The 26161-nt window shown below is 39.1% G+C and overlaps 1 protein-coding gene across 1 annotated transcript in view; it reads left to right on the forward strand.

The window, feature by feature from the left end:
• LOC145991421 (transient-receptor-potential-like protein) overlaps positions 1 to 26161 on the forward strand; it is an 885379-nt gene that overhangs the window by 796882 nt on the left and 62336 nt on the right. The window contains exon 10 of the mRNA XM_083127420.1: positions 23087 to 23247. Within this exon, the coding sequence (XP_082983546.1) occupies positions 23087 to 23247 (161 nt within the window). The remainder of the gene's footprint in view (positions 1 to 23086; positions 23248 to 26161) is intronic.

Here is a 26161-nt window from a genome sequence, read left to right on the forward strand (position 1 = left end):
TGTGACACAGGGCGACGTGGACTCCTGATAACTGACCGAAGCAAAGCGTCCACATTTTCTGGTGTACGAACAGTAGTTACGCGGACAGCCTGTGGGTTTCTTTTTCAGACTTGACCCTGTCTCTCGAAAAGTTCTGACCCAAAGCAGTATCGTATTCCAACTGGGTACACGGCCGTGACGATCGACATGGAACTCCCTTCGAAACCATCGTTGGGTTTGGACAACGGACTAACACAAAAGCACGGTGTCGCCCAGTCCACTGCTCCATCTTAACTGAAATAACGCTGAGCGACGAAGCCAATGAGCACTCCTCCCACTCCGCCGTTGCAAGACCTCACACAACAATCCAATTGTGCCAAAGGTAAACACAATTTTTTTTAATATTTGAGCCATTTGAACAACAATTGGTGATCTGAAGTGTTATTTGCAACGAAATAGCAGCAATTCCGAATGAAATGCTCGTGAGGGCGACGTCCAACTTAAAGGAAAGGTTGCATGAATGTGTAAGGAATGGAGGTCATCATTTATCGGACACAATTTTCAAAACAAAGAATGATTAATGTAAGCACTGAAAATGAGAATTATTTTTGTAGCAATTTTGATTATTAAACCTTGCATTACATTAATTGTTTTATTTATATACACATTTCAAAACCCTCAGCTTTTCTGCCGGTCCCTGTTATTGTGTATGCCGCCCCCTAAAAAGCAGCTATGTACGATCCACCTTTTCAATTCCATCCTCAGCCCCCGGAAAATTCCTGCGTATGCCAGTTGATGAAAGTTACCGAAATGTCTTGTCAGCACGTATTTTGCAACACACACGTTCACAATCTCAATGTGGCAGTCGAAGAAGAAAAACAATTTTTAACACTAGAACGGTGGACGATCCGATGCCCTTATATGAAATACACTTAAAAATTCCAAATTATTTTTAAATGGAAACTTTAGTTTGTTACATATTATTTTCTGTGTTTTTGTGTGTTATAATCAAAGTGCTTAGGTGGTACATTTTGATTACAAATTATAATCAACAACAACTGAACACTCCAGATACGCAAAATTTCATCACTAGAAACTGCTACTTGACGCGAGATGTTCGGAGACGTCCTTCCAGGTCCAAGAACACTATAATGGGGTGGAATTAGGTTCGAACCCGGAAGTAATTACTACAGAAATGATCTTTGGGGGTGTTGTTCATCTACTTCAGGGTAACTAATATCCAGAATGCCAAAACCGTACGCCTTGGGGAAAAATAGATATCTAAGGAAGAATAATAGGGACTACATAGGCTTTGTCATGAATATTATGTAAAATACTTTTTGCCACAAAACCTTATCAGAAGGATATTACGTATCCATATATTGTATCGGTAGCTGAAATGTGTTACAGTTCAATGTATGAAGGTATAATAGAGCGTAAAATTCGAATTGTAGAAGTACAGGGTGACGCGTAAGTCACCTTACACATTACACACGGAACTAATGACGGAATGAGGAAACAATGATCGAAAGAGTTCGGTAATATTGATATTTCGTGATCACTGATAGCTTGGAGGTGCCATGCTATTTTGCATTGTGGGGAATGGTTAAGGACATGGTGTACTCCTCAAAACCGACAGACTGAGCGTGATTGCGGCTTATTGGGTGAGCTGAAATTGGGGCCATCCTGTATTAAAGTGACAAAATATAGTGGAAAGTTGTATGCTGGTACGTTGTAACATGAATGTTTTGAAATGTTTGAAGTCTATAAGGAAATATAAATGTCTATGAACATAGGGGTAACTCGGCGGTGGAGGGGCACTTGACTCCACCACCAAAATTTTCAGGTTTATGAACATTTACGAGTTAATGGTAATTTTGATAACCTCCTGGAACCTGAGGTAACGAGTATTTTTTTGTAAAAGTTATTTATCAAAATAGTCGTGGATGATAGTTTTATGGGTTCCAAAACCTTTTGATTCTGCCCTCGAATGTTAAGCGTACTACATGAAACAGACTGTGTGGTGCCGATGGTTCAACGGTTGTACCCTGGTTAAGATGCTCTCTTTGTGTCCAGCCACATATTGCTGGATCTTGGTTGCTAGTTGATAAATATTCCTACTGTTATACTTGTATATATTCGGGTAAACTATGGTAACGAATTGTTCTGGGTGATGGAGATGAAACGTTTGAAACCTGCACATTTCATTAGAATGTGCTGAACATATAAGATAACATTAAATACATGGAAGAACAGAGGGTCCAGCTCTCGCAGCAAATGACTATGGATGAGACGGCCGTGTCCAATGAGAAGCCGATTTAGTATTATCCTTTCTCTGCCGGAGGGAACGACATGCTCCACTGATGGGTGTGACAGGGTGGAGCTTGTTCCCCGTTACCCCATCCTGCCAAATCCCAAGTAGGAAAGAACGGAACTCATTCTGAAGGTCTCTGGCCGATGCAAAGTGGGAGGCACCTTGCTGTCTCCATCAGCAGACTTTGGCAGCACCAGAAACTGCTTCGTTGCCTTTGATGCCCACGCTGACAGAGAAGGACGCTAACAGTCGAGAAATTCACTGCACTGTAGGGTGTCCGGAAGAGAGTGGTTCCAGACTCTAGAGCACACTGAAGAAATCCGATAAATGAGGACACTCTGCAAACTGTGAAATTCAGCAAAGTACAGCGCCTTTAGTATTTAGTTCTGCCATATAGATGGAACAAGCCGAATGTAAAGCAAAGCTGTAACTGGGCGAGTTGACAACAGGGCACAACCCTCTGATTCAACCGATATATACTTATCCGTACAAAGAAGAGTAAAATTGGGATATTTTGATCGAAACTGTAAAACACATAGGTTCCCCTGCCTTTGGGAGAGCAGTAATGAGACAGGTTAATGGGATATGCAAGCAATTCCCAGGTAGAGACAGAAGGGAAAGCGGATGCACCAGGCAGATCGCTATCAACGATAAGTGATGAGCTCATCTGCACGAACGCAGAGTGGCCTTGTGGCACGATGATGTAGGTGGTACACAGTCAACTCTCTCTCGTCAGAGACTGTGCTAAGATGGATGGGATGACATCGAGCGCAGATGGTGGCAATAATGAAGACTAGGTTGTCTTTGTAGAGACAACGAGGGCTCTGATGCCTCCAAAAACAAGTACACGACTGGACCAGTACAAAATCCACCGAAACGAGATGAATAGCAGCACGAGGAATAGCTTTGAGGATGTTAAGTTGAGAAAAAGGGAGAGTGGAATGCACAACACATCCTGAATCGAGCCTCGACCTAATGAGAGAACAATAAAGTCGAAAGAGAACAATGCGAATAGAACTCCAAAATGTGTGACTTAACACATGGAAAAAGTTGAGAACTTGTAGATAGAGTACTTCAGCTGGCAGAGATGAGATTGCCGGGCCTAAATCGGGGAAGTGCTAACCACGACAAAGTGTGTTCGAATGGATTGAGAAGTTCAAAAACTGTTGGGAAGTGTTAAGCGCGAAGGAGCTGCAGAATGGCCATTCACATCCACTACTCACGACAACATTGAGCAAGTTCGTGCCATGATTCTGACCCACGAGTAACTATCGATGAAGTGGCAAGTCATCTGCAACATTATATTGTGATGCAAGTGTTCGGCAAATTTCGGTCTGTGATACACCTTCAGAGCACAAAAGAGAGATTACTGATCACTGTTCTTCTTTGGCACAAATGGAGGGTTGGGCGGCCATATCCCCCCCTCTAAACACTACAAGAAAGGAAATCAATAATTGTGAATCTGAAAAATACACGAAATCAATGACAAATGCACACTTCATTGACATGTCCCCGCAGAATGCAGTGTGGACAGCCTAAAGGAAATACGGCAAGAGTGCAGATAATTATTGACCGACCCTCGTATGTGGAATTATTCCCCCCAAGATTCCATCATTTGACATTTTGGATTTGAGATGTCCTAACATTGGGGAACATTCATATAAAAAATCTTTTCTGTAGTATTTAATTCCTGGTTGGAGCAAAATTTTAGAGATCGCTGTTCTTATTTGGTATAAATGGATGAAAAAAAAAATATTGTGAAGGTCAAATATGCACTAAGTCAATGACAAATTAACACTCCATTGACATACCCGCACAGAAATCAGTGTGGCCAACCTAAATAAATTACGGGTTGGAGCAAAATTTTAGCAAATTCTACTACTTACATGTGCTCAAAACAAAATGATACAGGAACCGCAACCTGACGCTGATATTGCAGTATAAATGAAACTTTACAGGGGTCAAATTGACCTCTCCCGTTGTTCTAGGGGTTCAACATGAAATTTCACAGAAATAATTTATATTTTGTAGGTTTTAATATACCAATTTAAAGATACAAATAATTGTGAAAAGTCACAAAATTTCAAGGAATAAATAAGAAAAATAGGATAGTTATTAAAGAAAGTAGGGGCGATTACTCCCGCCGTTATAGTGCCAAGCCTCACCGTTCTCATTTTAAGTGCAGTTGCTCTAATATCCAAGTTTAATTTATTTTATCAAGATCGGTCGAAGCATGGGTGTATCCAGCGGGATGCAAGGGATGCACTTGCCCCTTCCGTCTTGGGAAATGAGTGCTGAAAAGTTTAATTTACTTCATTGTGCTTTTTTTTCTATTCAAAATAAAGAAAATCCACAATTTACCAGGGAAATTGTTGATTGCTTCCTGTAAAAGAGTCTGGGTGTTTTATTTTATGAACAGAAAATGTATGTTGCGTATGAAACAAATGTTTGATGGACAAAATTTGGTGCGCTAATAGAACTCATTGCAACCTTAAGTAACCTGATGGCCCTGTCTGTCTAGCTGTGAAGGACAACAATCGATCAGAAGTGACCTGCTGATGGCTATGAGAGCAACAATGTAAACATCGAAAGAATTGATGAGGAATTAATATTAACCCTAGAGCACTAACCATGAGTAAAATATACCCACTCCCAAACTTTTTTGATTGCTCCTCCCTTCCGTGGTGTTGGAGTGGCACCCTCTTCCAGATATGCCTCGGGCAATTAGTTGGCAACAAGATGGCAAAGGGAGAGGTTCGCGTCATCTACCGTCTCTACACTACTGCTCTGTTAATAGAAGCTAGGGAGTAATTTTTACTCATAGTTAGTATGTGTAGAAAATGTGGTGAGTAAAATTTACTCATGTTTAGCATTAAAGGTATGCAGATTTGTGAGTAAAACTGACTCATGTTCAGTATGCTTGAATGAATAATAGTAGCATTTTTCTTACAAATTTAATGACATTGTATTGATTGATTTAATTGTTTTAAGTCCACTTTATGCACAGAAAGGCTATCTGGACTGGACCTACAGTTTAAAGTGGGATCCGAACTACCTTGTGCCTCAACACGGTATCGCACCCGGGACTCCTTGATTGCAAGGCGACGACGCAACCACTGTGCCATCGGAGAGGCCAACAACATATTTTGTCAAGTGCAACAAGCCTATTTCCAGTTATCATCAAAGAAAAATTGGTCCAACATGCACCTGAATGTAAAACTGTTCTCTTTTCCGTTCTTTTATGTTGATTTTCATAACTTTCATATATATTTTTACAATAATTATTATTGTCATAAATTAATATTGGTTAATTATATTACTGTGTATTATATAACTAAATTATGAATAAACATACCAAACTATAAAATCTTACTTAATTCTTTGCTAAAAACATTAATAATAGAAGATGAGTCATTTTTACTCATGGTTAGTAACCACTATAGGTAAAATAAGGTTAGTGTTCTAGGGTTAACATTATCTGTGGGTCTTAAGGGACTATCATCTTTTTTCATCTATTAACACATGCTATATTTAAATCTTTATTATTTTTATGTTGGGAGAAAAATTGTGTTCTATATAATAATTGAATTAATGATTGTGTGAGGATTGTTACATGGGAGAAACTACCACATGCTAGTTTAACGCCCCGCCCCATCCGTATGTAATTAGCAGCAAAGTTTACAATTTATTAATTTTTAATGATGTATTTTCGAAACTATTCACAGTACAAATGTGAAATTTTGTTGAGTTGAACCACTTAATACAATATAGCCTATATATTCTCTCGATTTGTCAATTTATCAGTTCTAATCAACAATCGAACCCAATCAATACGTATAGATTACTCATAAGGAACTAGAGATGCACATACCAAATTTAGAGGGTAAAGAGAACTTGCTAGTACTATGTTACTGCAAAATAATAGAGAATCTGTCCATCAGAATCAAATAAAAGCTTTGCGATAAATAAGACAGCAATATAAGTCAGTCCATTAGTTTCAACTTTTCCAGAGAAATCAATCTTTTATTTTGTATCTCCAGTATGCATAATTGCTTTACATTTAAATTATTGTTATATATTTTCCCTCCATTATTTCAAAGATATCTGAAGACTGTTTAGAACAAAAATTAAACCATTTCCATTTACAATTGTTTGTTACTTTTTCTTAAGAATGTTAAACTATATCCCAGTCGAACATATGGGTTGGCCACCAAACTTGTCATATTTATTGGAAATTGAAATGTTATATTACATAATGTTTTGTACAGTGTATTATATTTCGGACATTCCAGTATTATATGGTGCACGTCTGCATTTTTCCAGCCACATACATATATCTTATTATTCGTTACTCCAATTCTATATAAATGTAGCATAATACGTAAATATCCCGATCTCAGTCAGTCTTTAACATAATTACATTTCTTGTATCACCGACATCATGAAATCATGGTTCATGTGGCTTGAATTGAACAATTGATCTGCACGATTCATGTAAACACTAATCAAAGTACCAGCATAGGATTCATCGAATATCACTGCTACAGAAGTTTCTTGCAGAAGTTTTCTTAATTTTTCTGTGCAAGTAATTTTAAAAGTTGTTGCTAAAGGTTTTCAAAGTTTCTCTTTCAAAAGATCCATGGCATACAATCGAAAAGTTTTTGGAAACCTTTCTATAGTCTGTTCTTTGCAAGAGGAAAAAGTTTGTATTACGCCGTTAGTTAATTTTCTTTCAAAAGAATGACCTTGTAACCAAGTTTATGACTAATGATGTTTACGAACCTTCCTCGGTTACTCGACAAAAAGCTTTTGCTAAACTGTGGAAACAATATTCAGAAATGTTAATGAAGAAGCAACAATGCTACTATTGAATATCAGGAATATTCTGCTACGACGTGCCAATGAATGCGAATTCCAAATAGATTTTCGGAGAATTTCAGTCAATAATTACCTTCACAGAGTTAGAGAAAAGGAAGTCTTTTCGATGCTGAGGTTATGGATTATTTTCCCAATTTGCTGTAATCATATTTAGACTTCTTTGGAACAATATACAATGCCGTAGCAAAAACTTCAGGTATTTTTCTGATTTATACTGTACGTACAAGCATTGTTTTCACCCCGATAAACTTTGCAGTGGATTTATTAGAAAGCTGTTGAAATGACAATATATCTCTCCGAAAACTTTCACTAGTTCAATTGGTTGAACCATACAAAGTGAATTTTGACTAAGGAGAAATTGCGGCTGACATTGTATTCAACAATGTTGTCGAAATATTCAAATGTGGTCTCAAGAGTTCTGTCGGTGACACAGTCAAAATTGTACCTAACATTGTGCATTTGTGCCAAGCCATTTTTACGTGCAACTGCATTGACTAGATATGTGGGAAACAATTTAAACTATTTTTATCTAACACGTACTTATTTTTTTATGGCAATCTATTTTTCATATTTAAACTGAATTATCATTTGTTAAAACCTAATGCATCGTGCTAAATTACATCGGATATTTATTTGTTTCCAAACGTTTTGATGAAATGTCAGTTCGAATGGTTAAATGAAATTGGTCCTAAATTGTCACTGTGCATTCATTGCCTCTCAGATAGCCGTCGGCCTCCCATGACGGAGTGGTCAGCACAGCGCGCTACGACGGCAGAGGTCCCGGTTTCGAATCCTGGGAAAGACGTGGATGTTCGTGTTTGTCCTGAAGTACTGAATGAAAAAGCAAATATATTTAGTTAAATTGATTAGATGTTGAGGAGGTGAAAACCGCCGCTTACAAGTTTTCTTTTTAAATATAAAAATGACAACGTTGTCGCTTGTAATCAAGGGGTTCCGGGTTCGATACCTGATGGAAGCACAGGGTGGTTCAGATCCCACTTTAAAACTGTAGCTTCAGTCAGGGTGCGAAATCCTGGGGGACGGGGGGATTTCCCCCACACCAACAATCTTTGCCCCAAAAATCCCCCACCAAAATTTTTCGGGGGGAGAGTTTTTGTTACAACAAACAAAAGGTAAACAATTACTATTAATTTCAAATATACTGTACTAAGAATAATATCGAAAACCTACACAAATTAGAGTATTTGTGAGTGTTCAGTGCTTTCTCCCTTTCAAGCGATCAGGGACGTCGTTAGGGGGGCCTGGGGGGGCTTTGGCCCCGGCAGTTGTAACTCTGGCCCCCGCAAACAAAATTTTGATCGATTAAAAATTATCCTAAATTAATACTACATATTATTTTCTGGTAAATTTGTAGCAGAGTTGGAAACACTGTTCCGAAGAAAATCTTCGGAAGCAAATGTAGGACAGCAAAATTCCACCCTTTCCTTGCTTACCAGATTATAACCAAGGTCATAAAATCTGCCTGCTTAGAGGTTATTACCCTTGCCCTAAGTTCCTGGAAACCAGAGATCCGACCCTTTTGTTGCAAAGACCCTTCCAATACAGATGGAATCAAAGACTCCGCCGTTGCCGAGCGGTCAACAGTAGGTGGTCGAGCGACATAGGCTATGGAGAGAGTTCTCCAGTACTGGCATTGTTCTGAGATTTAAAATTGCTCTATGCTTCAGCTTCAGAGCCACAGATTAGCTTTGTGTTCTTGCTTGCGAGGAAGGTCTGCTATCGGGTTCCTACGGTCACTGTGTATTTGTTCGTGTGTGGGAAGAGTTCTAGCGTTGTTGTGCATTTCCATCTTGAATGCATAAATTTATCAAAACCGGATATTTTAAAACTATCTCAAAACATGTGGAAGATGACGGCAATGAAGAGGGTGTTGGTCCAAGTTCTAACGTTCGAAAGTTAGACAAAACAAGTGAATATACTAATGTGAAAACAATTACTGATCTTGGGGTAGATAATCCTAGGCAACCACTTTTGCAAAACTATCCAAATACTACGTTCGGAAAGCGAAAGCGGTCATTTCAAAAACACTGGTTTGCATCTTCGCCGTGGCTAGAATATAGTGTGGAACTTGACGCATGCTTTTGTTTTCCATGCCGTAAATTTGGCACAGATTCAGGATATGCAGAACCAAATTTCAGGAAAATAGGGGTGCGCAACTGGAAGAAAGCATGTGAAAAAATCAAGGAACACAAAGGAACGTCATACCATCTAAAATGCATGGAACTGTGGGCGAATTACAAAGTGAGTACCAATTAGTTTTGTAAAACAATTATATATATATATATATATGTGTGTGTGTGTGTGTGTGTGTGTGTGTGTGTGTGTGTTCGTAGATTAAATTTAAAAAATGAAATGTGTATGTCTGTATCCAGTGTTCAAATTGAAAAAATGCTGAGGGAAAAATTTCACAGCTTCCCTATTCTAATTTTGAGAATTATACCTGACAGAAAGCCAACTGCGTTGGGCAGAAATTTCTCTAGGGGAGGGGTTTCAAGAATCCCGTATCTAAAACATACGGACTGATTTATATAAATTTCTTGGGTTCAAAGTAAATAACACAAATTTTCCAATTAGTGTACAAGGTTTCAGTAATCACTGATCTCGTCTCAGTGGACTTTTATTTAATATCAGAATTATTTTTCTTAGAGGAAGGCAAATTAATCAGGAAATATTTTCTCATTAAATATATATTGTAATTTGCAAACCTACAACAGTATTAATTTTAATGTAAAATATAGTTCAGAAACTGACAATATATATGTTGATATTAATGTAACATTTACTTGAAATTGAAAGAAATGATTGCGTCAAATTCTGAGCAATGGCAAAATATGATCTAGAATATACTTATGAGGGTAAATTCTTTACATGGTCAGGAGTTAAATTAAAAACTCCCCCCCCCCCCATTTTAATTCGAACACGGAATGTACTTTGATTTTCTTCAAAGATATGCAACGGTGATACAAGAAATTAATGAATGGACAGTAACAAAAGACACGCCTGCCTGTCCAGGGGAGGACATCGCGTAGTGGTAATGTCGTCACCATATAATTCCATATATATCCTTGGTTCGATATCTAGTGGACGCACATAGTGGTTCGGATCAAACTTTAAACTGTACGTCCAGTCCCGATTGGCCTCCTATTTGTGCATGAAGAGGACATAGAACATTTGGGGACAAAATCGTAATTCGGGAGCTAACGTGCTCAGCCACTGAGGCGGCTAAAATTCAATAGGTTTCCATTTTGGCTATTTTACCTTTTTTCCTACCTCGTAGGTTAATTTTTACGACAAGTCGATGTGGATTGATGAATGATGGATGGATGGAAAAGTGATGGGAGCATAGACAAACAGAATGAGTCACCAATGGCTGGTGGAGGTTTGAACATGGGATCTCTGATTTCGTAGCCCTTTACGCTTACCACTCCGCCACGAACACTGGAATAAATTAAATAAGTAATGCCATGGTTTAGAATGAATGTCGGAGAGAGTGGAAGCCGAGATAATAACTTGTACACTAATGCATTGTTGGCATTGCTAGCAGATGTTAACGGTCTACCGATACCTCGCAGAACGGAGAAATAATTTTTACCTATATTTGCATTGTTTTAAAAAATATATACAGCACTGACGAACGAAGGAACAAAGCTAATCTCCACTGTCTAGAGCAGGGGTTTCCAAACATTTTCGTTTCACGGCGCCCTTCGTGTTTCAAGATTTTTTCACAGCGCCTACGTCATGAATGTAGGCCTATCTAGTACTTGCTTTGATTGACTGAATTGATGTTTTAAGTCCATGCATAGTAAGGCTAATTGGGACTGAACCTACAGTTTAAAGTGGGATCCGAACCACTATGTGACTCAACCGGGTAACGAACCCGGGACCCCTTAATTACAAGGTGGCGAACTCTAACACTACGCGACCGGGGAGGCCCTATCTAACACTTGTAACGCTCTGTTAGTGTGCTTACGTTGCTTGCCTTAAGTTAAAAAATAAACATATTTAAAATTCAGAAACATTTTTTATGTAACAAGTACAAAATAAGAACATGTATTTGGAACAATCATATCGATGACTGAATTTCATTGAAAATATTGGAACATCACGCGGCGGCCCCGTAAGCCTACCAGGGCGCCGCGGCGCACACTTTGGGAACCACTGGTCTAGAGATTACAATTTCTGTAAAACTGAGTCCTAGGTTTGAATCCTGAAGGAGATATTATTTTCTTTCATTATTACAATAACTTGTCATCGTAATCAAAAATAGTTTAAAGTCCATTTTATGCTCAAATATATTAATTGCAACTGGATTTATAATGTCAATTGGACTCCGACCCATTGTGTAATGTGCCTCCATCGGGACTTGATCCTGGCACTCTTTGGTTATAAGGGAACGTGGTAAACCACACCTGGGAGACCCGCCGTGGTGAACGTGTCGTTATAAGAAATATGCAATATAAGGCAAAAATGTGAATTTATTCTTGAGAATGTTAAAAAACAACAAGAAAAACCAGAATATTTGAGTCGCTAATAATATTCTGCATATTACATATAATTGTGATGGCCGTTTGCGAGTTTTCCTTCATTAATTGCCATTCATAATCGTCAACATTGCGATTAACTAAAAGTAACAAAAAAGCGGTACAAAATTTGAAAAATAAAATATACATAGAATAAAAGTAAATGGCAATTAATGAAGGAAAACTCACAAATGAACTGAAAAGAAAGGTAATAACAAGTTGATATTCACTACCTACTTTTGTCATTTTTGGCGCCAATTTACCTGTCTATTTAGCATGGTTTGTGGCTATTATAAACGCGCTCCCTACTGATAACACGAACTGATACAGAAATAAACAAAGTGTAAAAATACCTAAATCAGTGTCTTCATGACACTTGTACAAACCACCAACGTCGTTTTGCGATAATGCAGGGTGCAAGTTTAGAGGTGCACAATTTTCGAAAGAAAAGTGGCACGCTTCCTATTTTTCCTATTACATCTCGAGGCATTGGTGTACACATGGGGGAGCTGATGAGGCTACAACTCTCCAGAAACTTTGAGAAAAACAAAATTTTGAAATGAAATCTGTAAAGAACTCGGGGAAAAAAACAAATTGGTAAGTGCAACCCTCACACCCCCTAAAATGACCCTAGATACCATTTCTCTCTTTGAACAACTTTAAAAAGGAATCCCAAAAGTGGTAATTACCAAATATTTTATATTGTCTCTCTCCACCTCCCCTCCGAAAGAAAATCCTGCGTACGTTTGTGTCTGGAGGAGAGTTACAAATCACTCGCGTAATGTAAAGTGCTGCTTGCGCTGGAATACTGCTAGAATTTAAATTTGAAAATAATTTCAATGTTAAAGGCGTCATCATTATTACTATTATTAATATGATTTTGTAACGTCCTATTATTGTTATCATTACGTCCCTGCCTAAATTCGCAGCCAGAAATACGATTGATTGATTGAGTTATTGTTTTAAGTCCACTTTATGCACAGTAAGGCTAATGGGGATTGGACCTACAGTTTAAAGTGGGGTCCGAACCACTATGTGCCTCCACCGGGTATCGAACCCGGGACCCCTTAATTACAAGGCAACGACGCTACCAGTGCGCCATCGAGGAGGCCCAGAAATACGAATAAAACGCGATCTTCTATCTTCAGGAAAGCAACGTCTTGACAAGGCACAAGGTGGTCCTAAGACCAGCACAAAGCTTGAATGGAGACAATACAACAAGCTTGTTCAACAAATGTTGGCGCGAAGGTTGCGGACAACCAAAGGCGGCACTGCGTCCCAAATACTCTCTGAACTGCCTGTCATAAAATATTCCTGCGAAAGGACAGTCGTCACCTGTCGAACCTGACAAATTGCAAGGAGCGGTCTTTCTTGCTTCAAGGGAACAAGGGAAAGATGGAGAAGATAAAGGGAAGGAAATGACAATCAAATGGTAGAGAAGACTTATCCCTGGGTTGTACCCCTGCTGTTTGAGAGCACAGTTTCTGAAAGGCTACACGCAAATATGGTTAAATTTTCCCTTCCCCAGTAAATCTTTGTTTCCGATTCATTTTGTTCATTCTGCTAGATTTTGCTTCTATCCAGGGTGCCAAGTACCAGAACGGTCCAATGACCTCGGTGCCCTCGAGCAAGGAATGACTTGAGTGAGGAGGCAGGAGGGCTTTGGGAGAGGGAGGCGGGGCAGATGCAAGAGGACGAAGAAAATGTAGCAGTTTACTTACATGATGACTCGTGAAAGTAAAATTGTTATTGCTTGCTTGAAAGAATGAAAGATATGAAATTAGTAATATTTTTCTAGTTTGCTTCGCTCTCAATATAAGCGTTTCTAATAAGTAACAAATTATAATTGTTATCCCAAAAAACAGTGTATGTGTGCGTGCGTGTATGTAATATGTTTTGTTAATGATGACATACTGGATACCAAATAATGTAAAAAGTAAAGTGCTCCCCTGTGCTTTTCACCACGCCATGTAGGCGTATAGAGAGTGTGGAGTTTGGGCTCCATACTTTCTTGATCACGGCCGAAGGTGGCCGCCTTTATCCGCCAGAGTTCCCTCCATGGACCCACTTTATACGACGCTGGGTGGGCGCCCGTGCCGCTTGAACAGATGGGAAAAAATCCCGGTTCACCTCCGCCGGGGATCGAACCCGAGTCTTTCTCAAGGTAGTCAGACGCCCTAACGATTGAGTTCTAGGACACCAAATAATGACTAAAACTATATGCGGGAGTGCTCTGAAAATACTAAATAGTTAAAATCTGAAAATGTGTTGTGCTTATTGATACATAGAAATTATTCTCAGTTGTAATTAATAATGGTAATTATGAAAATATTTCGTTGTGGAATTGTATTGCAATTAAAGAACAGGTATAACAGTTTTTTCAGTGATTTTATAGTAAAAACAGTATGCTATTCAGCGCAGCTTTGTGTTTGTGTGAATTCGCTGAAAACCGCAAAAGTAGCTTCTCTACGCCTAGCTGTATCTTTTCTTCGTGTTATTATTGCTGGAGCCAGAAGTGTGATTTTTTTGCATGTCTCAGCAGAGAGGAATTTTCAAAAACATCTCTCCTCTGAAAGTGCTAAGCAGATTTCGTAAATTCTGAAAAATGAATATGTATAAGATTTCATCTGTAGGTTTGTTTTGTTGTCTTCACTTTATGCACAGAAAGGCTAATCAGGACTGGACCTACAGTTTAAAGTGGGATCCGAACCACTGTGCCATTATCTCCACCGGATATTGAACCCGGGACCCATTGATTACAAGGCGACGACCTTACCACTACAACATCGGCGAGGCCCTTTCACCTGTAGGTTTGGAAGAATCCTCATGATGGTTGCATTTGTAGCTGTGTTAAAAATAAATGTAGTAGTTTTGTCTTTCCGGAAACTTAATATCAAATATCTTGACAGACAATAATGCAATCCACAGGAGGATTCTCCAGAATAGCTAAATAGGAAAAATCCTGCACAGAATAATTTATCAGATGTCAAGAAATCAGCTTAGCACTTCCACAGTAGTTTCGATAAAAAAGAAGAAGTTGTCATTGAGACAGGCAGAAAGTAAAATACATTAAGAAAACTGTAAAGTAATAGTTTAATAGTAGTACTTTCATAAATTGATTTGCTTCCTGAAAATTCTTGAACTCTGTTTATTTGACCTCCAGTATTCACATATATATTATATACACTTCGTAGTAGTTTTATATACCAATGCACTATATATGTAGCAATATTATAATGTAATATAATGTACATATAAAACATTATATATATATATATATATATATATATATATGTGTGTGTGTGTGTGTGTGTGTGTGTGTGTGTGTGTGTGTGTGTGTGTCACGCAGAGTTGTTTAACTTTACTGTCTGGTAATATTTACATAGGAACAAATTTTAGATTTGGCCCCCCCGAACTGATCAACCTAGCTACGTCCCTGCAAGCGATCATTAACAAATCTACATCAATACGCACAATTTAAGTAAAACAAGAATGCAAGACAATAATAACTATGAAATCTAATTTATTTATATTAACATAAAGCAAAAACTTAATAAAAACTTGCACATAATAAACCACTTCAACTATTTCATAATTTATTAACAGCTTTAACCAGTTAGTAAAGAAGTAGTTTGCTACTTTATAATATCTGATATATTTAAAAGTAACAAATTTATTTATTTTTGGGTAATTAATAATATTATTATTAATAATAATAATATATTTCTAATTTAGTAACTTAATTTAGTAATTTATTTTTACTTTTAATAACATTATAAATATGTATATCATATAATGTATATGTATGTTTGTGGGGAGGGGGGTTTGTAGATTAAGATCTTTCTCCCCCCACCAGTCTTAAATGATTTCGCACCCTGGGTTTAGTTCAATTAGCTTTTCTGTGCATAAAGTGGACTTATAAATAAACTCAATCACTTATGAGCATTCACATTTTGCTTTTCTAAAAAGATCTAAAAGTAATAACGTGTAGCTGACAGAACATTTAGAATAACGTACAGTAATAAACTGAATATGAAGATGAATCTACACTCATCATGTACAGTGGAGTCCTCAAAATCGGATCGGCCTGCAAATCGAATCGCCCTAAGGTTTACTGTCTCCATCGCTGAACATATGGCGTGGTGATGTATTTTACTATTCTCACTGAGTGACCCCATGCCTCGTGCAGACAGAAGCGGACGGGTACAGTGTTCACTCTGATTCATTGTGACAAAGCGATTCGAAACATACCGTTGACGTGGGCTAATGTGTATGTTTACTGCTGTGAAATATTTCTTCACCTACTAGGTTAGGCTCATAAGGTAAACATTGTTGTAATATAGGTGTTGATGTCTGTGTTATAAATGGGAGGAATACTACACAAATACGATATCATTGACGTTTTCATGGTCATTGTTGCTGTTGCTCGTGTAGGTGGTACTTTGCAGTTTGTATACTAATCCTTTTATGGCCGCGGTGGCTCAGTCGGTAACGCGTCTGACTACCATGCTAAAGGTCCCGGGTTCGATCCCCGGCCGGTTCAAATCCGGGAACTTTAATAACGATGGAAGCGGCCCCGGCGCCCACCCAGCGTCGAATAACATGGGTACCTGGGGGAAACCCTGGGGGGTAAAGGCGGTCAGGGGCGTGATGCTGATCACATCACCCCCACTCACGACCGGATCAAGAAAGTGTGGGGCGTTACCCCCACACCCCCTATACGCCTTCATGGCGTGGTGCTATGCACAGGGGAGAACTTTACTTTTTTTACTTTTATACTAATCCTTTAAATCTAATCATAAAAAGTAGTGCAAATCGGATCACCACAAAATAGCACAATATGTAAACAGAATGTATGATTAGATGTTAGAAAACAGGAAAACACGGATATAACACACACACGTACTACACATATATACTAATAAACATCGTACCCTCACCAAAAAAGAACCAACACCAGCACGAAAGAGAAAACAACAAGAGAAGAAAGACGCCCATGTAACATCGCCAAATAATGTGAGAAAATTACGAGACCTTGCAGCAGCATCTAAAAGTCTAGAAGTTCTAAAATCAAAGCGGCGACAGAACATCACATTATAGAAAAAAAGAGACGGCATTTCTTCAACTGATAGCTCCACCAGTTCTGATGACGAATCGTTAGAGGAAAGTCAAGGTAACGACAAGTGTGGATTTTGTGAGCGGTTGTACTACTCAGATTTAAATTACAGTTTTATCGGCGATTTGATTTCTTGCATACGGTGCTCGGCGTGGTACGTACCTGTCGGATGCTGTTCAGTTCATGTCGAAAAAAATTACTACTTTCGATTTTATGGTATTGGTGTTTCATTTGAAAGTGATCCTATTTTGAGGACTCCACTCTTATCACTAATTAGAACAACATAAATTACTTAACTACCACGTATGACAATATAGGTGGTGAAATTATTGGTCATATCAAACGGTGGGAAAATTGGTCCATATAGGTATAGCATGGAGCTATTCATTACTTTTGGTATGTTTATTGCCGATCGTCTGTCTCGTAGCTTACACAGTCTGTGGCTATGCCTCATTAGGTAATTAATGCTCGGAAAAAAAATGCAATGTATGCAGGTGATATCCGTAAAGTAAGTTGCTTTGGGCTCTTAAAGAACGACGAAATAATTTCAAATAGTTTTGTATGTTTATAATCGTCATACCTTACAGTGCTTTTCTACTTTGTTTTCATATTTATTGGCATATATCACAACAGAATAATTACATTTTCTTTTTATTCTTTCCTTGCTGAACGAAGCAGCTTGTGAATACATGATTTCTGCACTGCCATCGTCGTTTTGTTGAAATATTGATTCCAGAAACATGGAAATCTGCTAAGTATGGGCTATAAGTTTGATATTACCAGTGCCTCTTGAACTTTTGAGTTAATGAAATCACCACCGACTATCAAAAGCGCCCGCAGGATTTTTTCACAGGAGGGGGGGGGGGCAGGGTCATAGAAACTTTCATTATTAATATTATTTTTGCTATGATTACGGATTTTATTGTTACTATTATTTTTATTATTATTGTTATTATTACTGCTACTACTTATGTTTTTTTAATTACATACATTTGTAATTTTCATATTCTGTTTATCTATATACAATTTGCATAACTGTATACTGACAAAAAGCTGTTTTTATAGTTACATAATCAGTGTAAAATAGACTAAGTTAAATTTAACCCTATTACTTATAATAATAATAATATTAATAGTTGCTGTAACTTACTGCCTGTAAGTTACAGAAAATTACATTTTTTTCTCATAAAATATCACTACAATGTCACCATTCGAATTACATTAACTCTTTTCTGAAATCTCAGGTGCCCCCTCGCCCCTCCCTGCGGGCGCCCTTCTCGACTATAGACATTTGCTTTACTACTCCATCACTCATGTCATTTTAACTTCACGTATCTGGCGACGAAGTTCCATCCGGTTTCACATTTCTTCCATTCATTGTTATAAATATCAAAAATGATTGGACACCGAAATACCAATCAGATGTTGCTATCAGCTCCCCTTCAAACTTATTTTAATTTTTGAAAATAGAAAACAGTCCTATGAAGCGAGATCTAGTGAGTAGGGTGCATGATCTTTCAACTGAATGCCAAGATTCTTTAAAATAGACATTATCCTACTGGCCCGGTGAGCAGGCGGATTCTCCTGCAAAAGAGAACATCCTCTCGAAGCATTTCTCCCCGTTTATCTTTCAGAGCCTCTTTAATTGGCACTTCTGGCTAGAGTAGGGTCATTTTTTGGGGCTTTCTGAAGATAGTTTGCCATTAAAATCCCATCTTTATCCCCAAAACCAGTCGATGCGGCCTTTGCAGGTGACTTTTGGGTCTTCAATTTCATTGGCTACGGCGTCGTCATTCCATGAATTGGTTTCCCGATTCCACGTTTCATCAACAGTCTCAAAAGCTTCGAGTATCACGAGATCGTTAAAGTTCTTGCAAAATTCCACTTTGAGGTATCAAAGTGGAAATGCAAAGACATTGAGGAATCCGCTCGATGTCTTTGCTGATCAATATTCAAGCATTTCTGCACCTATATAGCCGACAGCCTCTGTATATCCAAATGTTCAGGAATTATGAATTCAACACGTACCCAGGAATCGAATGGACTGACATTCATCGACTGACCAAGATTAGCTTATGAATGTTATCAACAATTTGAGGAGTTGACACCATTGTTGGCGGTTCTTCATTTCCGATCTGAAAATATCCACGCTGGAAGTTGACACACCACTTCTTCACAATTGAATTTTGTGTGTATTTTTGTTATTTTACGTTACCTTTCTGCAATTTTTGGTTAATCGCGACGATGGGGATGATGAATGTTAACTGGATGAAATTAATGAAGTAACACTCACAAAGAAAACCCATGCCTACATGAGCACTTGAACCTGGTATTTTCCGTGGCTAAATCGAAAGTCTGCTACTGAGTCGGTTTCACAGGTCAGTATGACGGGAACTTGTCACCCAAGTGACAATGCATAATGCGCTCGTGGATTTTCTTTGAAGTTCTTTTCTGGAGGTAAAAAAGAACTTGTTTTGTACATGATTTGTACACTTTTCGAGTTCAAATTTGTTTGATTTTTAAGTCCACTTTATGCACAGATAGGATAATCGGGACTTTACCTACAGTTTAAAGTGGGATCCGAACCACTGTGTAATGTGCCTCCACGGGTATCGAACCTGGGATCTCTTGATTACAAGGTGACGACATTACCACTACGCCATCGATGAAGTTCTTTGCACGCTCTGAGTTCACTATTTGAAAATTCGACACTTGCCTTTCATAAGTTTTAAGTTGATGTGAAAAAGATTAAAAAATTAGAGCAAAGTTGCTACATTTTGGAACTTTACATCACAAAAGAACCACTTTCCAGCTGCAGTGACAAAATGGATTAAGATTGTGGGAAATGTGTTAGGCCGAGAACTTTCAGCACCCTTGCGAATATATTTGAAGAATAGGTTCTGTCAGGCCAAGATCCTTTCAACCTTTACCGCCATCATTAACTACATACTTACGAAAATATTACAATTTTGTAGTAGAGTTATCTGTTTCGGTTCGTTTTTTTGGAACCATCCTGTCTTTGTCTAATGAAAAAATACACCATTCGCCCACTGTGCATGTTCATGGATTAAAGTGGAATTAAGATATAAAATGGCGTTGTGAAGAAGCTTAAAAAGTGGCAGTTCACTGTTGCTTAACCTCACCGGAAGGGATTAAAGTTAACCGTGCGTATTAGGGGAGGGGGATCCTCAACCCACCCTTCTTTGCCATGGCGCTGCACTGGATTAAGTTTCATCCAAGCGGGGCACGGTTCGCTGCTGAACCCCAACAACCTCGTTTTCTACTTAAATAAAGTTGGTTGGCAGTGTCAACAGATCTTGTGTGTTCTTCGAGGTAATTCTAGGCACAGGGAAAAACTAAAAGGAAGCACACGTGGATCTCTCAGGCGAAGAAGAATGAAGCGGGAGGGGGATGCTTAAAGTAGAAAGGTCTTTTTGAATATTGTGATTTTCAGGGAAGTATGCATATGCGTACGCACGTGGGGGGGGGGAGGCATTGGGGGCGGTTCACTATAATATTTTCACTTAGAAGTTCAATGTAGAGGGATTAAAAAAAAGAAAAAGCTTTTACAAGCCGATGAAAGTTCAAGGCAACATGGGAGGCAACTATTTCTTATGTAATTGGATGTATCAGTGACAAAGTCGAGGTGTTTATAACCCTTGTACCAACTGGACGAAGACTAAATTGTAGGAAAGGATATTGTCATAAGGCTGCAGAAGTCCATTCTAATATTGAACCATTTGTGTTTCATATGCTATCTAATATTTGAAAATAGCGTGGCGCATATTGTATATACCAATATCAGTTGGCAACCCTGTCAGAATGCAGCTGCGCATGAGCAGAAGTCTCCCATGCCTAAGCAGCTGCAAGTCTCGTTATCAGTCTCCAATGGAACGTTTGCTTCTTCAGACACAAATCATTGCTGTGGAGGCGTTCATCCGAACGGGTGCCATTCAGGATATGTAGCGGGTACTGCACTGAGAAGCATCAGGACGCCAGAAAATACGCCTCCTCCGACTTGGAGACTTCTGTTTCCGCACGTTGCCATTGGCTCTCTATTGCCTGACTCGTCTTATCATGGTGTGACGCTCTGACACAGGTTGATCGCGACCTTCATTGAACCAACGTCTCAGTGCCCGCTGCGTCTCCTGAACGAATCCTATCAGATGAACACCTCTACTGCCGCGATACGTGTATGAACCGGCCAACGTTCCATGGCAGACTTATTGCGAGACATTCAGCTGTCTAAGCATGGGTGGCTCTTGCGCATGCGCACTTGCATTCCGACAGGGTTGCCAACTGATATTGGTAGATACAATATGCGCCACCGTGTATGTGCATTCAATTCCCAACCGTGCGTGTGTGTGTGTGTAAAGCCCCGTTTCCATTACCACAAATTTGCCGCGCAAAATGACGCGCGCCATGCGACGCGGCATGTGCCAAGTATTTGTTGAAATGGAAACTGTCTGCAACATGCCGCGGCGCAAGTGCCAGGGATAAAATTGCCCCAAACGATTTTGACGCACAACATGCGCCGCGTCATGCGCCCCGGACAATGGAAACAACCTGCAGCAAGTTCCTGGGGCACGGGCATGCGCACTAGAATAGAAACAGACGACGCGTCTACAACCACGTGCTCGCTGTTCGGACTGAAGCGGCGTCACGACACAACGTCCTGTTACTTGAGTGTAGTTGTTGTGGTTTGTTGTCTAGTTGTACGTGAGTGTTGGTTTTGTGGACAATATGGAGTGTCGAAAGATGAAATAGTAAAACTTATAGAGCAATATGAACAGGAGTTAGTGTTGTGGAACGCCTCTCTTTTAGAAGTTCATGGTACGCGCCTGCCATAACCACAAAACCCGCCAAGCTGTATTGTCCATCTTTACACAAGTTAAATCACCTCCAAATTATTACAATACAAGAGAAGAAATACTGAACCACTCTACAGCACTGCGGTCCTGCATTCGTGTTTTTGCGGGCGTAATTTGCAGAAGTAGTTTTCAATTGGAAACGGCGTACTAAATGACGCGCAACATGCGCCGGAGCATGTTGCGCGTCATGAGTGTGGAACTTGTCAGAATGGAAACGTAGCTTAATGAAAGTTTTAGTACGAAGAGTCGTGGCTTTTGCTTAGATTCGGCTTTCGTTTACATGGGGTAAATATGAGTTCCACTGTCGGATCAGAGGTATGACATGTCTAAATCTACACTAAATTAAGACAGCTATGATATTTTCGGAGATATTCTAGATAATCTCCTATTTTGTACGTATCAATGCAGAGTTTGCGAAACGATTGGATTGGATGTATGAATAATTTCATTTTCCTTACTAAGCTTGCATCAAAAGAGGATTTATTACAGATTCAGGATTTCCCAGTTCAGGAACTATGAAAATTCCAATGAAAATAGATCAGGAACTGATCTTGGATATTACAGTGAAATGTCTTCCCAACTCAGGAAGTCCTTCTAATTACCTCGGGGGAGAACGAACTATGAAAAATTGGCGCGTAAAAACTCTTCAATCAGTGTACTCTGAATTATTCCAAAATTGGTTTACGACCTTTTTCTTAAGGTTCGCTACAAAATAAAATAAGTGGTCAGCAAAAACGTGAAGAGATGTTGCACAGTGTGGCTGGCTTCTGTACCAGCACATGCCAATGTCGGAATTATGCTATCATAACCTGGGTATTGAATTGTTTAAAATTTGGATTCGTGACATTTATGTATGTCCTGTAACAAATTAAAAAGAACGGGCCTCTAGTTAATATGGTTACGGAGTTGAAAACAAGACAGCGTGTCGCCTTGTAATCAAGGGGTACCGAGCTCGACTTCCGGTCGAGGCACATGGTGGTTCGGATCCCACTTTAAACTGTAGGTCCAGTCCCGATTAGCCATATTGTGCATAAAGTTGACTTACAACAAAAACTCAATCAAGCGACCGACAGAAGAACAAATGCTTTATGTAAGGCTTCTTCGTCCTTGTAATGCAAAAGCTTAAAATATTACACATGTTTTCTCTCTTAAGCCGCACATGTTGTTTTTCTCAATTCTAACTTATCCTATTCACTCCCTATCTTGAAAAAATCCTGAGCATCATTATTCGGAAAAGTGAAGGTACTGTAAATCCTTTATGAAAGTGAGAATAGGGGATGCAGACACTTTTTTTTTAACGCTTATGTTATTTTATATACTACATGACCTTTAAAGTGAATGATTTTTGATTACCTGTTTGAAGCTAACTTGATTATCTTTCCGAAAGGTTTGGTCCGAGTGCAAGCAACTGTGGGAAGAAGGCTTCAAAGCGTACATCCGCCAATGGTGGAACTGGCTAGACTTCATCATGCTCTCCCTTTATCTCTGCACCTTCTCCCTACGAGCCGTGGCCTATGCGCAAATCAACACCAGCAAGTATGGACCCAGGTGAGTGGTTATTAGACCAAGGCTGTGGTTAGAGTATTGCGCTGCGACGCCAGGGCTCCAAATCGCCGCCACTGCTTATTAATAAAAATGGCGTATCAATTACCAAATCAAAATGCACCATCCGAAGTTCAACATGTGTACTAGTGGTAAATTGTACTGCAGTATTGCTACAAGTGTGACACGCCAGTAAAAAGCAAATTAACATGTGCGCATTTGCGGCAAACTTATGTGGACTTAAATTGCAAACTCATGTTTCTTGCACACTTAGATTAAACTTGTATCCAACTTGAAGCGTGAGGCAAGTCTTGCGAGATAATATCGAATCTAGTGCATACGCGTACTTGCAGTTAATTTACGTGCTATCTGGGGATCGTCGGGTTAAACCTGGAGAGGTAGTATAATGATGTAATAAACAGGATATAATATTTAATATTATATAATGATAATGCCCCGTCCTGTCCTGCCCATGTAAAGTCAATGACATATCCTCGTACGTAGATAAAGTTCCGGACAAACTTAAAGACACTCTGACCTTACCTTCTTCAGAATGTTGACGTGACATGTGACTATTATATGTTCCATTGGCGTTGCCAATTCTTGTAGGGGCACCCACGCGGACATGTGGTGGTCACACTCCTCTTCATTTCTCGTCAAGATTGTGAGAAAGATAACGTCCGAGTGTCTTTTGTTATTATAAATGGGTGTGTCTATTGTTATATATTTTTTAAAATGTACCCACCCACGCTAAGTAATAATTACTTCAAGCTTGCGTCCAGCTTGCCATAACAAGCTTGCTATCGTAAGCTTTCCGCAAGCTTGTGTGCTATCTGGGAATATTTCTTGGAGATTTGTGATGCTATAAGCGAGCATTAGCCCGTATCTTGTATGCAGTGTATTGTAAGATTATAAGATTATAAAATGTTTCAATCGCTAATAGCTCTCACCAACAAGGAAAACAATCACAAGCTTCTGATTCACTCAGGCCTCAGGAGTAAAGCACACGAACTGAAAATTATGTGCATAGCTACTGTCCATGCTAAATATATATAAGGAACGGGTTTTCCCGGTTGAGCTAAGTAGGATTTACTCGATTTTAGTCTCGATTGTATTGTAGCAGTTAGTAAGACTAAATCGACATTTTATGATTCTAAGAAGAAAATATTAAATCACTAAATATAACAAGTAAATAAGTTTAGAAACGCTAATGCTTCAGTGCAATTATTGTCTCAATTACAAGATAAAGTATAAAAAAGTATACACAACGGGAATACTATGACCATTTTCTAGGGCTGTGTGAGACAGAATATTTTGGTTCGGGATGGGAAATTTTTAAGTCCCGACATTCGGGACGGAAGGTATTTGCAATTTCCCGACCAAGTCGGGAAATTTTCGGGACGGGAAATGTTCCTGAAGCTCTGGAAATCTCGAATTCTACATGTCATTTTCACTTTAAGTGATGTTTTCGTATTTCTGGTACAAAAACAAACCATTTTCGATAAGTTCCAGGCATTTATAATGGAGAAATCGTCGAGAATTAACGACTTTTAAACATGACCATTCGGTATTTTCCGAGTGCTCGGGATCCCAAAAAGTCGGGATAGGGACGGGAATTTTTTTTCCCGATCCCGGTCCCGACTTTTCGGGATCAGGCACACCCCTACCATTTTCTAATATTCGAAACATGTCCTATTTAGGTTCGTTGTTGAATAACAAGTTCTGGATCAGTTCTAGACATGTATTAGATATCCAGAATTGTATGTATTTTGGATATGTTTTGGATATCCAGTTTTGGACAAGATCTGGATATGTTTTGGATATCCAGAATTGGATGTGTTTTGGATATTCAGTTTTGGAAGTGTTTTGGCGACGATATTTGATATTCGGAATTAACAATGTTTCTTACAACCAGTTCTACACACGTTTAGGCTGTGTATTAGATATCAATAATTTGTCGAGTTTTAGATGTCCAGTTCTGGATATCCTCTAGACGTTCAATGATATCCAGAATTAGATATCCAGAAATGGTATGGACATCCAATGGATATCCATAATATCCATGGATCTGATCTGGACATTGTGGGTATCCAATGGATATCACTGTGAGATTTGTACTGTATGAAACTGGCTTAGGAACCAAAGGAATCTTTCATTCTACTACGTAGAGTCGAGGCAAGCTTTCATCCGGCGCGGGACCCGCCTTACTGGCAGTGATCGGCTGTTTGCCGCGTTAATTTACGAAGAAACGTGCCGTCAAAGACCCGATTAGATCTACCGCTGCTCGCCTATTTGTGCAACAAGCGGCAACCTTACAATCCCTCCTCTCCAAAGCGGCCAAGAAAGGAACAGCATTTTATCACCATAACTAGGGGTGTGCGGGATCCCGAAAAGTCGTGACCAGGATCGGGAAAAAAAATTCTCGTCCCAATCCCGACTTCGGGAAATGACTTACCGACTTTTCGGGATCCCGAGCAGTCTGGAAATACCGAATGGTCGTTTTAAAAAGTTGTTAATTCTCGACGTTTTCTGCCTTGCAAACGTCTGGAACTTATCGGAAATTGTTTGTTATTATTCCAGAAATGCAAAAACAATCACTTAAGTTGGAAATAACTTGTAGAATTCGATATTTTCAGAGCTTCGGGAAATTTCGAACATTTCTCGTCCCGAAAATTTCCCGACTGTGTCGGGAAATGACGATTTTTTTCCCGTCCCGAATGTCAGGATTAAAAAAAAATACCCGTCCCGACCAAAACATTTCTGTACCCCTAAACATAACCGTTCTGCGCTGTAAATGGGCGCCAGAGTTAGCTTGGCTCGGGTATAATCGGACGTCTGACTAACCTTTAAAAAGACAAGACAAGCGATATAACAACAGTCAAAATACAGAGTTACCACAGTTTACGCCGAAGAGGCTTCA

The sequence above is a fragment of the Lepisma saccharinum genome, chromosome 8 (genome assembly GCF_977018435.1).
Source record: "Lepisma saccharinum chromosome 8, izLepSacc3.1, whole genome shotgun sequence".
Taxonomy (NCBI): domain Eukaryota; kingdom Metazoa; phylum Arthropoda; class Insecta; order Zygentoma; family Lepismatidae; genus Lepisma; species Lepisma saccharinum.